An 18,367-nucleotide genomic window follows, 5' to 3' on the forward strand; every position below is an offset into this window, starting at 1 on the left:
AGAAAATACTGACCAATCGTATATTTGATTAGAGGTTACTACCCAGAATGTATAAAGAACTCCTACAGCTCAGCGACAAGAACACAAACAACCCAATTTAAAAGCAGGCAAAGGACTTGATAGATATTTCTCCAAAGAATATATACAAATGGCCAGTAAGCACATGAAAAGGTGTACAGCATCACTAATGGTGAGGGAAATGCAAATGAAAACCTCAGTGAGATACCACCTGGCACCCACTGCAATGACTATGATTTTTTGAAAACCCAGAAAACAAGTGTTGATGAGGATGTAGAGAAATTGGAAGCCTTGTTCACTGTCGGTGGAATATAAAATAGTACAGCTGCTGTGGAAAACATTATGACATTTTTCTTAAAACATTAAACAGAGAATTACCACATGATCCAGCAATTCCACTTCTGGGAATTTACCCGAAGAATTGAAAGTAGGGACTCAAATAGATATTTGCACAACCATGTTTATAGCAGCATTCTTTACAGCAGCCAAGAGGTGAAAGCAACCCAGGTGTCTATCTACAGAAGAGTGGATCAACAGAATATGGTAGATGCATCTGACAGAACATTCTTTGGCCTTAAAAGGGAAGGAAATCCCAACACATGCTACAAAATGGCTAAACCTTGAAGACATGCGGAACGAAATAGGCCGGCCAGAAAAGGGCAAATAGTACATGATTCCACTTGCACGAAGTACCTGGAGTAGTGAATCCACAGAGAGAGAAAGTAGAATGGTGGTTGTAGGGGAGTGTTGGAGAGGGGATGGGGATTTGTTGAGTGGGGACAGAGTTTGAGTTTGGAAAGATCAAAAGGTTGCAGAGTTGGATGGTGGTGACGGTACACAACGAGGTGAATGTGTTTAATGCCACTGAAATGTATGCCAACAAACGGTGAAGATGGTAAAGTTCATGTTGTGTGTATTTTACTGGACTTTAAAAATTAGGGGCTAGTTTTTTAGCTTTGGTTGAAACTTTTTTTAGGATCTGGTTTCTACAAAGCTATTCTTTTGTTGCCCAGGCTGGAGTGCAGTGGCGCGATCTCAGCTCACTGCAACCTCCGCCTCCCGGATTCAAGTGATTCTCCTGTCTCAGCCTCCCAAGTAGCTGGGATCATAGGCGGTCGCCACCACACCCAATTAATTTTTATATTTTTAGTAGAGGCGGGATTTCACCATATTGACCAGGATGGTCTCCATCTCTTGACCTCATGATCCACCCACCTCAGCCTCCCAAAGTGCTGGAATTATAGGCGTGAGCCACCACGCCCGGCCCCAACTAATTTTTGTATTTTTAGTAGAGACAGAGTTTCACCACGTTGGCCAGGCAGTCCCGAACTTCTGACTTCAGGTGATCTGCCCACCTCAGCCTCTCAAGAGTGCTGGGTTTACAGACATGAGCCACTAAGCCCGGCCTACAAATCTGTTCTTTAATGAAAATAATAGCAACACCAATAACACCAGCAATAGCAGCATTGGGACTTTGTATTTTTACCTCTCTAACTTCATTTGATCCTCACTGGGGCCCAGGAACCCGAACCTCAGAGAGGTCACGTGGCTTGTATGGGGTCACCCCATGGCAATTAGGACTCTGAGTAGTCTCACTCTGACCCCTGAGCTGTACCTTCTCCTCCTCCCAACGACAGGCTCATCACATCCAAGGATACTGGCCTTGGTGTGCCCACTGTGAGTTCTCAGGCTTGACACATGCCGGCCTCTTCCCAGCCCTCTGCCCTGCGCTGCCTGCAGGCTCAGCCTTCCCATACTCCCTTCCCTTTGATAATATCTGAAGGTCACAGACCCATCCCATTCGTACTTCTGCATGAGAATCGTGGGGGCATCCCTCTCTTTTTGTTGTATAAGCTCTTTCTACTCCCAGACAGGCTGACAGACCATAAATAAGGGGGGCAGGATAGCTTTTAAGTGCTCCAAAGAGATTTGTGAAAAATTACCATGGCTTCATTTGCAAAGCTCTGCAGTGTCGTTCCCAGTGACCCGAACACTGAGGGGTACTCTTGAAATAAATCTGTCAGCCGCCTGCACACCCAGATGTCAAGGTCAGGGAACTAATCAGGAGGTTTTCGGAATTTTTCTAAGAATTAATCACCAAGTCAGTGAAATAACTGACGGAAAAGACTTATTTGGATGTCTATCCTCTGGGGTCAGTGAAGGGTTATTTTATGTGATAAATCATGCTTTCCAGCCAAGTTGATCTCCCCTCCCTTTTCCTGGTTGATCCTTCAAACTGAAGAAAATGTCTTGCCGTTTATGATAGCTACTTTAATCTTAATGCCTGCCCTAGAGATGTGATCATATGAAATAATTCCTTGCGTGTTTTTGAGATGTGGGAGAGTAAACTGTTTTAGGAGAGCCGGGCTCCTGTCCAGTTGATAACAGCAAAGGGAAACAGTTGAAGCCAAAGAGGATATAGATCAAAGGGTACAAAATTTCAGTTAAATTGGAGAAAGTTTCAGTGATCTGTTTCACAGAATGATGACCATAATAAACAAATAATGCATCACACATTTCAAAATTGCTTAAGAGTAGATTTTAAATTTTGTCACCTCAAAAAAAGATAAATATATCAGCCAAAAAAAAGCTCATCATCACTGGTCATTAGAGAAATGCAAATCAAAACCACAATGAGATATCATTTCGTGCCGGTTAGAATGGCAGTTATTAAAAAGTCAGGAGACAACAGATGCTGGAGAGGATGTGGAGGAAAAGTAACACTTTTACATTGTTGGTGGGACTATAAATTAGTTGAATCATTGTGGAAGACAGTGTAGCGATTCCTCAAGGATCTAGAACTAGAAATACCATTTGACCCAGCAATCCCAATACTGGGTATATACCCAAAGGATTATAATTCATTCTACTACTAAGACACATGTACGTGTATGTTTATTGTAGTACTATTTACAATAGCAAAGACTTGGAACCAACCCAAATGCCCATCAATAATAGACTGGATAAAGAAAATGTGGCACATATACACGATGGAATACTATGCAGCCATTAAAAAGGATGAGTTCATGTCGTTTGCAGGGACATGGATGAAACTGGAAGCCATCATTCTCAGCAAACTAACATAGGAACAGAAAACCAAATACCACATGTTCTCACTCATAAGTGGGAGTTGAACAGTGAGAACACGTGGACACAGGGAGAGGAACATCACACACCAGGACTTGTCAGAAGGTGGGGGTAAGGGGAGGGAGAGCATTAGTACAAATACCTAATGCATGCGGGGCTTAAATCTTAGATGATGGGTTGACAGGTGTGGCAAACCACCATGGCACATATATACCTATGTAACAAACCTGCACGTTCTGTGTGTGTATCCCAGAACTTAAAATAAAAATTAAAAAGTGAGGAGATTTGTGAATTAGCTTGATTCAGTCATTCTGCAGTGTAAACCCAGCAGCTCCAATCAATAGGCATTTTGTACCCCAAAGAAATATGCACATGTATGTACCAGCAGACAAGTACAGCCTATCAAAGTGGCATTAATCTCATTGCAAAAAAATTAGCAAAAATCCAGATGTCCGCTGGCAAGAGAATAAATATGTAAATGGCAGCATATTCGTGCAATGTAATATACAACAGTGAACATGATCAGCTGTATTTATATGCAGTGAGGTAGATGAATCTTGTAATTTTGAAAGAAGCCAAATACTAAAAATACTATATGACTCTACTTATATCAAGTTAGAAAACCAGGTGAAACTACACTGTAGTGGTAAATGTTTAAAGGTGGAAGCCCGGAAGTGATTACTTAAAAAGTAAGGACTGTATTTAGCTCTTGGTGCAGCCAGGGGGTGGAATAATAGGGAACGAGGCGTGGTCCTTCCAGGAAGATGGCCATGGTCCCATGGATGCTTGCCTGATGATAAATTATTGAACTGAATGTGTTTGCTCTGTGCACTTTTTGTGTATGTGTTACATTTCCCAATATGAACGGTTAAGAAAATGAGCAAAGATGAAAACAAACCCTAAATTAGATACTATTATGTTAATTACTGCATGGACAAAAAGTCCACATTAGCAAGCATTGGTGAGGATGTGGGTTAGCCTGAACTCACACCCTGTTGGTGGGAGGCTAATTTGTTTGAGTATTTAAAAAACGGTTTGATCTAACCTAGTAATGTTGTGTGTGCATGGACCACAGGGCAGAACAGTTCTGCAGGTGTGCCCCGTGGGTCTCCTGCTGGGGCTGGAGAGCTGGCATCTCCCTGGAGCCTGTTCTTTTCCTGCTGAATATTGGCAGTTCCAGGGAGGAAGTGCAGAAACATGAAGCCTGTGGAAGCCTTAAGTTCAGAACCTGCAGGCTGTCGCTTTTACCCGTATTCTACTGCCGAAAGCCAGTCACAAAGCTTACCTGACGTGGGGCAGAGGGTGGCAGGGGCTAAATCTTAAGCTAACCTAAGAAAGTGGAAGCTGAGCTCCTCGGTTGAATACCAGCACATTTCTTGGCTCTGCAGATGCTGTATTACCCCTGCCCTAGTATTTAGGAGAGGTGACATGTTGATACCTGGAGGTTTTATAAGTGTCGTCTCAGCCTCGACAGTATTTCATGCGGTGAAAAATTCCTTGTTACATTTATAAATGGCCAATATTTGTCTGAAAAGTATTTGCGCTTTGAGGTGGCTGCTGTAAACATATTATATGTTGGAAAGTAGGACAGTTTGTTTTTTTTTTTTTTTGAAACAGAGTCTTACTCTGTCACCCAGGCTGTAGTACAGTGGTGTGATCTCGGCTCACTGCAACCTTCACCTCCCAGGTTCAAGCAATTCTCCTGCCTCAGCCTCCCAAGTAGCTTGGATTATAGGCGCCTGCCATCACATTGGGCTAATTTTTGTATATTTAGTAGAGATGGGGTTTCAACATCTTGGCCAGGCTGGTCTTGGTCTCCTGACCTGGTGATCTGCCCACCTCAGCCTCCCAAAATGTTGGGATTACAGGCATGAGCTATCACACCCGGCTGGGCACTTTGTCATCTAAGGAAAATCACTTGTTTCATGTTCAGTGTGATTTTGAATAAAATTGCATAGATTTTACTGATTTTTAGTAGTTTTACCTCTAGGACTTTATTATTTTTTATTTATGTATTTTTGAGACAGGTTCTCACTGTGTTGCCCAGCCAAGCTGGTCTCAAGCTCCTGGGCTCAAGTGATCCTCCTGCCCTGGCCTGCCGAGTAGCTGGGGCTGCAGCTGGCGTACCACCACACCTGTCGAGGACTTTACTTTTTTAAAGCTGCTTTTCTCCCTGTCACTCTGTTCTCTTCCCTCTCACTGAGACTCTCATACTGCTTTTTAAAATGCTGGAAACACATTTTTTTCCTTCCATGGTTTTCTATTTTCCAAGCCGCCTTTGTTTATTCAGCATTTATTGAACACCTATACCTTATCGGCATTGTCAATACTGTGATGATAAGACGCAACTCTAGCTGGATAAAGTCAGTCTCCAGTAGCTGTGAGGCGGGAAAACCAGACGAGTCCTCAAGGGTGGCGCTGGGGTTGGACCTTGACGGATGAGCAGGAGTTTGATAGACCATGAACTGAGGCAGGAAGTGTCTGACTATGGGAGGAGAAGGAGCCAAGGCACAGAGCTAGGATAACACATCTCCATGTGTGTTACATACATCTCCATGTGTGTTACATCTCCACAAGTGTCACACACATCTCCATGCATGTTACATACATCTCCATGTGTGTTACATGCATCTCCATGTGTGTTGCATCTCCACACGTGTCACACACATCTCCATGCATGTTACATCTCCATGTGTGTTACATACATCTCCATGTGTGTTACATCTCCACACGTGTCACACACATCTCCATGTGTGTTACATCTCCATGTGTGTTACATACATCTCCATGCATGTTACACACATCTCCATGTGTGTTGCATGCACCTCCATGTGTTACATGTCCATGTGCGTTACATCTCCATGTGTGTCACACACATCTCCATGTGTGTCACATCTCCATGTGTGTTACATACATCTCCATGCGTGTCACATCTCCATGTGTGTTACATACATCTCCATGTGTTACATCTCCATGCATGTCACACACATCTCCATGTGTGTTACATCTCCATGTGTGTCACACACATCTCCATGTGTGTTACATACATCTCCATGTGTTACATCTCCATGCATGTCACACACATCTCCATGTGTGTTACATCTCCAGGTGTGTCACACACATCTCCATGTGTTAAATTTCCGTGTTACATCTCCATGCATGTTACATTTCCATGTGTGTTACATCTCCATGCGTGTTACATCTCCATGTGTGTTACACACATCTCCATGCATGTTACACACATCTCCATGCGTGTTACATACATCTCTATGCATGTTACACACATCTCCATGCATGTTGCCTACATCTCCATGTGTGTTACCTACATCGCCATGCATACATCAACGTGCGTCATTCTCAGTTGATTTACTTTTGTCTCACCGTGCAATCCACCTGCAGTTTTCTCTCATGTAAAGCTTAGGTTTCTTCAAACGCACTTCTGCTTTTTTATACCTTGCTTTTAAAATAGGAATTGGAAGTTTTCCTGATGACCTGGGTCAATAGAAACCATTTTGGCTTTACTGTTAAACATACTGAAGCAGGCTACTTTGAATGGAGTCGTTTTCCTGTGTTCTGAATTGTGTCACTCAAGCGTACCCGCGGAGGTCGAATGCCTGTTAACGGTGAGGTCTGTCTGTGTTCCTCTGTCTAGATTAAGTTTGACAGTGTGGAGGTGTGTGTCTGCTGCGAGCTGCGGCACCAGTCATCCGGCTGCAGCAACCTCGGGGAGACGCTGAAGCTGAACCCGCTGCAGGAGAACTGCAACGCCGTGAGGCTGACCTTGAAGGTGACCCTGCTGGGCGCTGCCTGTGCATGCATTTCCATTCCATGCCTTACAGACATTTTAGGAAGAGTTACTCACATATAGATTTCTTTCAGTTCTTAACATGCTGAGGTAGGTTTGAGGCAAGAGGGACTATCTTTCCAGAGAACATGTAAAAGGAAGATAGAGTTTGATTTTGAAGGTATTCTTTCTGGATCTTACTTTGCATTTTTACCATTTCATTGTCCTGCCTCTGACATCTGCAAAGTCAGATGCCAGTGGTCAAAAGAGGTCTTTACAAATCATGACGGGATGGATTCTACAGCTTCTCTGACATTTTTGGCTGTTATACCATCAGGGAACAGATGGGGATTTATTTTGCTTTTTAAAAGATATTTAGAGGAAAAAAAATCTAACAATCTCATGGCGGTCTATTTTCATGTATAACATCTGATCTTTAAAAAAAAAGTGATTTGGAAAAATTGTGTATAGTACTTCTTTCTTCCAAGTGTTTTATTCTGAAAAGCAAAATTGACTACTTAAAAATACATGAGAACAAGTGAACCCAATTCTGTTTCCCTTGAATGAAACTGTGCCAAAACTTTTAAAAGATGTGGCATAGGCCAGGCGTAGTTGCTCACGCCTGTAATCCCAGCACTTTGGGAGGCCAAGGCAAGTGGATCACTTGGTCAAGGTCAGAAGTTCGAGACCAGCTTGGCCAACGTGGTGAAACCTCATCTCTACTAAAAATACAAAAATTAGCCAGGTGTGGTGGCATGTGCCTGTAATCCCAGCTGCCTGGGAAGCTAAGGCAGAAGAATCATTGGAACCTCGAAGGCAGGGGTTGCAGTGAGATGAGATTGTGCCACTACACTCCAGCCTGGCGACAGAGAGATTTCGTCTCAAAAAATGAATAAATAAATGTAAAAAGATGTGGCATAGTCCAAGGAATCCTTAGTTGGTGGTAAAATTGTGTTTGTGGTATGAGGGAGCGCTAGCATAGGGAATGCAGTACGCAGGGGACTGGAGGCTGCAGAGAGCCACCTCGGATCTGGGGAGGGAGGAGGAAAGCGTTGACATTGAGTCCCTGTGATTAGTCGTCCGTGGTTGGCCACCGGCGGGTAGACAGGCATAGATGCACAGAGGGAGAGGATGCAGCTCATCTCCAGGGTAGGACTGGGACTGGCTCACGGCACCTGCCATATTTAACCCAGAGGAATGGGCCAAGTCGAGTGGTCCCAGCAGCTCACCAGCGTGATCAGTGCAGCGGGGTTAAAGAAACCCAGAACCGCGGCACTCCAGGGCCCATCCCATCATGGGACCGAGTATTTCATGCCACCCACACTCCCTACACCCACATTTCTACCGCCCTCCTGGGTGGGGACATAGGCAGCCATTGCTCACTCTGCGATCTCATTCTGATAACTGCTAAGTCGCTTCTTCAACCTGGGGACGTTTTCTTGAGCACGGGGATGCATGTAGGCCTCATGTGACGTCCCATTCCTCGGTTGGCTGACTGGGGTGTTCAGCTGACCCTCTCAGGTCGTGGAGTTCCCCTTGGAAGCCTTCACTCACGGGACGCAGGACCCAGTTTTCATGACTCTCCAGCCCCTGAAGCAGTGACTGTGGTTTGAAAGATAATGCTATTGAAAAAACAACACTGTCACCAGGTGCAGTGGCTCACGCCTGTAATCCCAGCATTTTGGGAGGCTGAGGTGGACTGATCACAAAGTGAGGAGATCAAGACCATCCTGGCCAACATGGAGAAACCCTGTCTCTACTAAAATTTAAAAAAAAAAAAAAAATAGCCAGGCGTGGTGGCACGCGCCTGTAGTCCCAGCTACTTGGGAGGCTGAGGTGGGAACCGCTTGAACCCGGGAGGCAGAGGCTGCAGTGAGCCAAGATCGCATCACTGCACTCCAGCATGGTGACGGAGCAAAAAAACCCACCACTGTCTCTAAGAATGCAGTCTCAGGTCTAGGGGGAGCTGGTGACCTTGCAGCCTCACTCTTATTCACAGTTCTGGTACATTGGTGAGAAAAGCCCTTGGTATGAGGTATCAAAAAATGGCACAGAGTAAAGGCCACTGATACCAAGAAGGTTCAGTAAAGGCTGGGAGCCCAGCTGAATGACTGGCATAGCCCCATGGGCATTCAGATTGCCCAGGACACTGGTAAGAATTGAAAGCACAAGAAAAGGCTACGCCATTTTAAACTCCTCAATGAATTTGTGTACAAAGCCTGCTGAGAGGTAGGAGCTATCAAAGCTGGTGGCCGGAGGCTCAAAGCAGGCAGGAGTTGTGGTTCAGGTGCGAGGCCAGTGGTCTGGAAGTGGCAGCAGTGGTTAGGTGCTAGGAGAAGAGGCAACCTGCCCTTGTCTCCCACCTGAGGGCCTGTGCAAGGAGCAGTGGCCTTGGCAGGGACTGGCTCATCTGAGATCAAGAGGACCAGGGACTATTGGAACTATGTTTATTGCGGTCATCCAACTTGGCTACTTTCTAAATTTATTTTGGCTATCATTTCCTTTGCATTTCTATATAAATTTTAGAATCTGCTTGTTCAATTTGTGCTAAAGTCCTGCTTGGATTTTGACTCAGACTGCATGGAATCCACACATCACTTTGAAGAGACTAGACATAGCCATGATATAGTTGTTCATTTAAATTGTACTTTCTTTCTTCATCAGTGAAAAAAATGTTTCTTTTTTTCATCGGTCTTGTGTAATTTTCAGTGTACAGATCTTTACATATTTTGTAATCACTATGCTTAAAGTATTCCACATTTTTTGGTGCTATCCTAATGGTATTTTTTAATGGTCTGTTATTCACTGCTGACATACAGAAATTTGATTTTCGTTACCAATCTTGTATCTGTGGTCTTGCTAACATCACTTACTAGTTCTGGTAGCTCCTTTGCAGATTCTTTGCATTTGCTTATATAGACAGTCATGTGCTGTGCAAAGAGAGGCAATTTTACATCTTCCATTCTCCAGAGAAACAGAACCAATAGGACAGACATAGATTGATGAGAGGAAATTCACTGGGAGAATTGCTTACATGGCCGTGGAGACTACAAAGTCCTGTGACTGCCCGTCTGTAAGCTGGAGACCCTGGAAAGCTGGGAGTTTGGCTCAGTTCAAGTCCAAAGACCTCAGAACAAGGGAAACCAGAGGTGGAACTCTGAGTCCAAGGACAAGAACCTGGGTGGGGAGGGGTTGTACCAGTGTGAGTCCCAGGGTCCAAAGGCCAGAGAGCCTGGAGTTCAGATGTCCAAGGGCAGGAAAGGGTGTCTCTGCTCCAGAAGAGAAAGAGAAAATAATTCACCTTTTCTGTGCCTTTTTGTTCTATCCAGGCCTCTGGCCGATCAGATGGTGTCCCCGACATTGAGGGTGAGTCTTCCCCACTCAGTCCACAGACTGACATACCAATCTCCTCTGGAAACACCCTGCTTTGCCATTTCTCGAGTATCCTTTATCCAGTCAAATTAACACCTAAAATAAACCAGCACACATTGCAATCCAGATGCCTCTTACTTCTTTTCCCTGCCTCATTCCAGTGACTGGACTATTCAACAGTATTGAATAGATGTAGTGAGAGCAGATGTCCTTGTCTTGTTCCTGATTTTAGGGATTAAGTATCATGTTAGCTCTAAGTTTTTCACAGATGTTTATTATCAGGTTGTAGAAGTGCCCTCCTTTTCCTAGTTTGCTGAGACTTTTTTTTTTACCATGAATGGCCGTTGAATTTTATCAGTCTTTTACTGCATCTGCTTAGATGTTCCTATACGTTATCTTCTTGAGTCCGCTCAAATAGTGAATACCATTGACTTCTGAGTGGTGAGCCAACCTTGCATTCCTGTGATAAGCGTGTCCAGTCCACTGCTGACCCTGTCTGTCAGAGGCTTTCTTCATCTCTCTGCCTGTGTTTTTTTATTTCTGGTTTCTGCATTTGACTCTTCCTCGTTGCTTCCATCTCTCTGCTACCTTACCTTGGTGATCCTGCCTCTTGCTTACCTTTTCCACTAAAGCTGCTGTCTGACTGTATCCGCCCCAGGTAAGTGCTCGTGTCTCTCCTTGGAGACTCTGTCTTTTCCTTAGAATTTGCGTTAGTTTGCTGCCCTGTGACCTCAGCTGACCGATGGGTTCAGCGTAAGTTGGGAATTTGCAGAACTCAATGTCTTGTTGTTGCTGTTGTAATGTCAGGGCCATGTTCTTTCCAGCTTTCTCCATCCTCAGCAGAATCTGGAATCATGTTCTACATGATTTTCCCCCTGGGTAAAGAATTCTTGAGGAACCTTTTTCCCACCTAGAGATTTATAGATGCTGTGTTATTCCCTTTTTCATTGAATGTCTATATAGGGAAAAATCCTAAAGTCAGCCAGATGCTTTCTCCCCTTTAGGTATGTGATGGTCATTAATTGTGATGGTCATTAATGCTGTTTTAAAATATGTCTAGTTCTCCAGCTTCCTTTTGCATGATAAAAGGAAACTGTCCCCTCTTGGTTGCTGAGGACCATGTAAACAAAACTTACATGTACCCCTTTCAAGTCAGAGTATTTAAATGTGGCGTGAGGTTCTCCAGAGCTCTCTTTCCCACTGGCACCGTAACTGGCAGATTAGAGGTGGTGGCAGCACCATCAGCCTGGCTCACCACAATGAGCAGAGCGCCCTGTACCTTACCCACATTGGAAAGTAGCATGAAGGACTAACAAACTCTTTTGAGACAAGGTCTCACTTTGTTGCCCAGGTTGAGTGCAGTGGTGTGATCACAGCTCACTGCAGCCTGAATCTCCTGGGCTCAAGAGATCCTCCCACATTTGCCTCCCAAGTAGCTGGGACTGTAGGCATATGCCACCAAGCCCAGCTCATTTTTTTATTGTTTGTAGAGACCGGGTCTCACTGGCCCAGACTGGTCTGCAACTCTTGGCTCAAGTGATCCTCCTGCCTTGACCTCCCAAAGTGCTGCGATTATGGGCATGAGCCATTGTACATCCCTGTTCCGTTTTTGTGAAGGCTCTCTTCCTAGCTGTTTTCTGCAACAGGCATTACCTTTTTCCTCTGCTTGTGCTGTGATCTTGAGTCTTGGCAACTCCCTCCTCAGCTCCTTCTGTCTTTCTTTTTTCTCATGAGCCCTTGTGTCTTCGCTTTTAGCTCTTAGACTGTAGCAGTCTTCTGTGCTTGGTTACGGTTTGCACCCATGGATGTCTCTAGCTTGTTAATTAGAGTGGAGTTTTCAACGTATATCTTTCTCAGATCCCTTTTCTGAAATATAAGGATACTTCAAAGTATTAAGGCAGATTCCTAACCCTTAAATTCTGTCTCAAGCATTATGCGCTATTTAAATAGCATAATTAAGGCTTTGTACTTCCTTCGATAATTATAGATACTTCTTCCTCGGAGAGTCATGTGCCACATTATCTGGTTTTCTCTTAAGTAGTGGTACAGTCATTTTTTAATATAATTCTTACTCTTGAAAAGTCATGCGAGCCAAGCTGTGCCCGATGACTTTCCCTGCAGTGAAAAGGTCTTCTGCAGGGACCTGGTGTTGCTTTATTAAAACTCTTGGACACCAGAACAAATACGGGCCATTGGAAATGGAGCCACTCCGGGAAGAGGCTGCTCTACTCTTTTGCACGGATGTCCGTAAGAGCCCCTTCCTGTCACCTGCAAAATGTTCTTGATGCTTAACAAAAGTAAGGGCAAAGGAGAATGTTCCTTTGATTATTTCCCTTTTGCTCACTCCTTTTAGGTTGGCAATTAGAGCAGGTCCATTGATCTTTTCCACAGTCTAATTTGAGGCCCTATTTATCTGATAAGTAACACTCCATGTCTGAATTTTCCATATTCAATTATGGATTATCTATACTTAGTATGTAATGAAATCAATTTATGTGGGGGAAAATCCTGTATAATTGGCTTGGGAATCAAAGCACTTTGATTTTAGTTGTGTTTGAATTAACTGATTCTGGCTTAATGAGATTTGTCGACTACTTGCTTCCTGTCAGGCCACTCTCTCCCCTTCCTCCCCTCCCGTACCTGGAAGGCTGTACAGGGCCAGCCCATCCCCAGGGAGAAAAGCGGAAACCACCTTTCTTCATGGCCCTGGAGGAGTAAGTTCAGAATTCAGAAGAGCACGCACGTGTTGCTTTGCTCGTCCCTCTGATTGTCATTTGTCGGTTTGGAGGCCCTGCAACTGACACCCTTGATGTGTGCTCTGCCTTTCCTGACTGGCCCCGCTCCTCGATTCTCTGGTTTGTTTTTTTTTTTTTTTTTTTTTTGCTTTTTTGAGACAAAGCCTTGCTCTGTCACTAGGCTGGAGTGCAGTGACACAATCTCAGCTCACTGCAACCTCCGCCTCCCAGATTCAGGTTCAAGCGATTCTCCTGCTCAGCCTCCTGAGTAGCTGGAACTACAGGTGTGCGCCACCACACCCAGTTAATTTTTGTATTTTTTTAAGTAGAGACAGGGTTTCACCATGTTGGCTAGGATGATCTCGATCTCTTGACCTCGTGATCCGCCCACCTCAGCCTCCCAAAGTGCTGGGATTACAGGCGTGCACCACCTCATTGGGCCAATTCTCTGGTTTTTTAGCAGAGAACCCCTGGGGGCCAACAAAAATTCTCTCTTGAGGATATTGGTGGTTTCTTACCTCCTTACAGGGGTGAGCGTGGAGCAGGGCAGAGGGCACAGAGAGGTCCTGGGACTCCACTGCACCACGTAGGGATTCACAGAATTGTAGAAGCAGAGGGAGGGTATGTCCCATTGTCCATTCATGGACTGTGCAGGTGTGAAGTCTGCAGCCCAGGGGGAGGGCAGGTGTCTTCTGCTGGGTCTCTGGGAAGGTCCTGGGGAAGGGAACGGCCCCTCTGTGCACTCAGCCCTCCAGTACCCATGTCACTGCTCCCTGATGACAGGGCCTGCCTCTGGGCATCTCATTATGAACAGTGAGGAAATAGGGTCTAAAAATTATGATTTTGGTATATCCTTTCTCAGAACCTTTTGACGGTGGTAGGCAAGTGCTGCTGAAAAGGCAAGACTGCAGCTCTCCCTGTTCCTGATCAAACACTGTCTGGGCTTTTGTCAAAAAAAAAAAAAAATGACGCAATAAATGCTTAATAAAAAGTTGTTTAGGTAGAGTGATGGCCATTTTTGCCAAGTCAAACCCAGCACAAGACTGTGACATATTTAGGACCAGCATTCACAGCATTTTTTAAAGTCACAAAAATCAGAACTGCTAACTGGTGAAACATGCTTCATAACATGCTGACATTGTATCTGGCCACCTTTAACGCGTTGCTGTATTCAACAGTGTCCTTATGGTTTTATTACAGTGACCCAATTCAGATCTGAGTTAAAGATCTTATTCTTCTCTCATGTACCTGGTTTAATTTATTGAGCCACAATAAACCAAATTACCCAGAGAAACCTTATCAATGGACACGGAGATAAAAGTTTCCCAAGAAATCAATCAGTTATTGAGTTTATGTGCTTTCTTATCTTCGTCTCTAAGACAGTTAAAAAAAGCCAAGACAGTTTCCTAAAAAACCTAGAGACCTGAAAAATAAATTCATCCTTTAATCTTGAGTAAGTCTTACCAATGCTAAAGAAGAATGATTTTGAGAATAAATGAATGATCAACATTTTGTGATGAAGTTTGCAGCATTGACTGGCTTTCTGAAACGCTACATGTTCACACACCACACATGCAGGCATGTCCCCCCCACACCACATACCCCCCCACACACACCACACACATGCACACATACCCCCCACACACCACATATGCACATATACCCCACACACACTACATACCCCCCACACTACATACTCCACACACACACCTCACACATGCACACGTACCCCACACACACTACACACCCCCACACACCACACATGCATACATACCCCACACACACTACCTACCCCCACACACACACCACACACATGCACACATACCCCTCCACAAAACCATATATGCATATGTACCCCACAGACACTACATACCCCCCACACTACATACTCCACACACACACCTCACACATGCACACGTACCCCACACACACTACACACCCCCACACACCGCACACATGCACACATACCAAACACTACACACCCCCCACACACACACCACACACATGCACACATACCCCCCACACCACATATGCATACATACCCCACACACACTACGTACCCCCCCACACTACGTACCCCACACACACCTCACACATGCACACATACCCCCACACACACTACACACCCCACACACACCCCACACATGCACACATACCCCCCACACACCACACATGCATACATACCCACACACACTACATACCCTCACACACACTGCACACACATGCACACACACCCCACACACACTGCACACACATGCACACACACCCCACACATTCCACACATGCACACATACCCCACACACTCCACATCCACTCACATAAACACCACCACTAGAAGCAACCTTTCCACTGCCAGAAATGGACAGCTACAGGGCATGACAGGTGTACCATAACTTTATTCTGCTTTCTCCTCTCCTGGTATTCTAAGCGAACAGTGGTGGGTTCCTCTGGTCAAGTGGGATGTGGTCAGCGATGAGAAGGGTGTCAGATGCCTGCTCTCCCACTTCCACTGGCAACCATGGCCCGTTTAAGGGGGTGCCTAGAAGTAGCAGGCTCTGCTGACATTTGAACCCAACTCAGCCAAGGCAAAGCTGCTCCCTTCCGATGCGTGATGTGTGCCCACCGCATCCCTGGTTTCCAGTGTCACTGAAAGCCTGCCTCCAGCCTGCTTATCCGAGTGACACTGGCTTTCCCCGAGTGGTTGAGATACAGAGTTTGGTTGGATGTCCACACTCACAAGGCCAAGCAGCATCACCGTGGCAGCACTCTGACATAGTCATGGGGAGCAGCCATTCCACCTGGGACTGGCACTGGGACTGGGACTTGCCTGTACCTGCTAGGATAAAGCCAGGCCCAGGTTTTTGGGTGCTGAGCTACGAGTGATCTATCAATAGCAGAATCGTTCTCTCCCAGTCTGGAGAGGCTGGTGGGCAGAGCCCTGTGTGGTCCGCCTCTCAAGACTGTCTCAGCGTTCCCAGACCTGCTGGTCCTGGTTCACGGACCGCAGGTGCACCACGCCTCCCCTTGCAGTCGGCAAAGTGAAAGTCCAGGTGTGGAGAGGGCAGGCCTAGGAGGGGCCTTCACTGCTTAGGGAAGGGCGGTTTCTGTGGGCCAGGCCCTTGCCTTTGTCTGCCCCCCTCTCCTTTCAGGGAAGATACATGGCATTCCAGGGAGATGGTCCATGCAGAGCCCTGGCATCTCACGCTCTTTGTTGTTGTTGTTGTTTCTTTTTTTTATTTTTTAAAGATGGGGTTTCACCATGGTGGCCAGACTGGTCTTGAACTCTTGACCTCAGGTGATCCACCTACCTCGGCCTTCTAAAGTGCTAGGATTACAGGTGTGAGCCACTGCACCCGGCTTGTTTTTTTTTTTGTTGTTGTTGTTGTTGTTGTTGTTGTTTTGAAATGGAGTCTCACTCTGTCGCTCAGACTGGAGTGCAGTGGCGCGATCTCGGCTCACTGCAATCTCCACTTCCTGGGTTCAAGTGATTCTCCTGCCTCAGGCTCCCAAGTAGCTGGGACTTTAGGCATATACTACCACACCCAACTATGTTTTTTGTATTTTTAGTAGAGATGGGGTTTCACCATGTTGGCCAGGATGGTCTCGATCTCCTGACCTCGTGATCTGCCCGCCTGCCTCGGCCTCCCAAAGTGCTGGGATTACAGGTGTGAGCCACTGCACCTGGCCAGCATTTCACACTCTTAACTCAACCACCTGACCTGGTTGTCTCCTTGAACTGTGCCACCTCCATAATCGCAGCACTGAGGCCATGGCCTGAGTGGCCTCTCCTCTACTCAGATCACTCAGCACGAGACTTCTAACACCAGATGTGCGGGGTCATTTCCTGCACTCGGTTGCGTGTGTGCACCTACTGCGTTTTCTCCAGCCTGCAGATGGGCCAGCTCCCAGGCAACTGCATGCGCAGGACGTCAGTCACCACACTCCAGAGTGATGGCAGGGACCCCCGCTCTCCCGGCCAATGGGCGAGGCAGCCTTGCTTCTCCCTGTCCTCAGGCTTTCTGTGTGACGGACGGCTATTTGTTTTCACCTGAGAACCGCCTGATTTTTTCTCTTTTCTTGCTGGGTTATTTGCTCTTTACTCTAAATCATTTTCCTTTGTCATAAAAATCTTCTCATAATCTGTGACTCATCACTTGATGCTGTTCTGGGCATCATAGAGAAGTTTTCAGTTTTAAGGAAGGCAAATTCATTTCCTGTATGATGTGTCCTTTGAGTGTTATATTTTAAGAACTATTTTTCCACCCCCTAGGTGTTAAAAATTTTCTGTATTTTTTATTGGAAGTTTTAAAACTTTGCCTCTCACATTGAGCTCAGTAGTCCCCCTGGGATAATTTTGTGTGTGTTGTAAGATATGGATCTAATTGTATTTATTTTTGTGTATGGATAGTCATCAATTATTACAGCACCAATCTGTGTTTCTGTATTTGAAGATGTCTATTTCTGAGGTCTCTCTTTTTTTTAATTAGTCTATGGCTTGTCTCTGCGATTACCATATTAGGTGAAATACCGGGTCTGTGTTTGTCTGGTAGTTAAGAGGGGAAGTTCTCACTCTTTCCCTCTTAAGAACTTTCTGGGCCATTCCCAGTCGTCCGAGAGAGACAGAACTCTCTTCTCTCTTCCTTCTCTCTCTTTCTCATACACACATACACATGCAAACATTGTAACTATATTGTATTTTCAGGTTAATTTGGGGAGAGTTATCATTTTTGGTGCATCTTTTCATTTATTTAGCCTTCTATTTTTTAATAAAAATGTTACTATTTTTAATATACAGTCTTTATCATCTTATGTTAAATATATTCCTAGGTGTGTCATCATCTTGTCGTTATTGGAAAAGTAGGGAGTCTAAAATTTTTTTTACTTAAAATTTTTTTTTATTTTGCTTTTTTTTTTTTTTTTTTTTTTTTTTTAAATGGAGCCTCCCTCTCGTCGCCCAGGCTGGAGTGCAATGATGAGATCTTGCCTCATTGCAACCTCCACCTCCTGAGTTCAAGGGATTCTCCTGCCTTAGCCTCCTGAGTGGCTGGGACTACAGGTGCGCATCACCGTATCCAGCTAAATTTTGTATTTTTAGTAGGGACAGGGTTTCACCTTGCTTCCCAGGCTGGTCTTGATCTCCTGATCTCATGATCCACCCGCCTCAGCCTCCCAAAGTGCTGGGATTACAGTTGCGAGCCACTGTGTCTAGCCTACTTTAAAACTTTTGTGCCCCAACAGTTTGCCTGTAGATTGTTTAGGATTTTCAATTTAGAGGGTTCCATCATTTGGGAATAATGGCAGTTTTGTTTCTTCTTTACCAGTCTTTACATTGATTCTTAATTTTTCCCATCTTCCTGCACTGGTTAGGGTT

General features: G+C 45.2%; 1 protein-coding gene across 4 annotated transcripts in view; it reads left to right on the forward strand.

Moving 5' to 3' along the window:
* ENTREP2 (endosomal transmembrane epsin interactor 2) overlaps positions 1 to 18,367 on the forward strand; it is a 408,260-nt gene that overhangs the window by 338,078 nt on the left and 51,815 nt on the right. For 3 of the 4 annotated variants that reach the window (XR_012517863.1, XM_074400122.1, XM_074400123.1), the window contains exon 4: positions 6,758 to 6,892. The exons of the other annotated variant lie outside the window; for it this stretch is intronic. Coding sequence is in view for 2 of the 3 variants with exons in the window: in XM_074400122.1 (XP_074256223.1) it covers positions 6,758 to 6,892 (135 nt within the window). In the remaining variant the exon portion in view is untranslated. The remainder of the gene's footprint in view (positions 1 to 6,757; positions 6,893 to 18,367) is intronic. 4 annotated transcript variants of the gene reach the window in all.

Source organism: Saimiri boliviensis, chromosome 5 (assembly GCF_048565385.1).
Source record: "Saimiri boliviensis isolate mSaiBol1 chromosome 5, mSaiBol1.pri, whole genome shotgun sequence".
Classification (NCBI taxonomy): Eukaryota; Metazoa; Chordata; class Mammalia; order Primates; family Cebidae; genus Saimiri; species Saimiri boliviensis.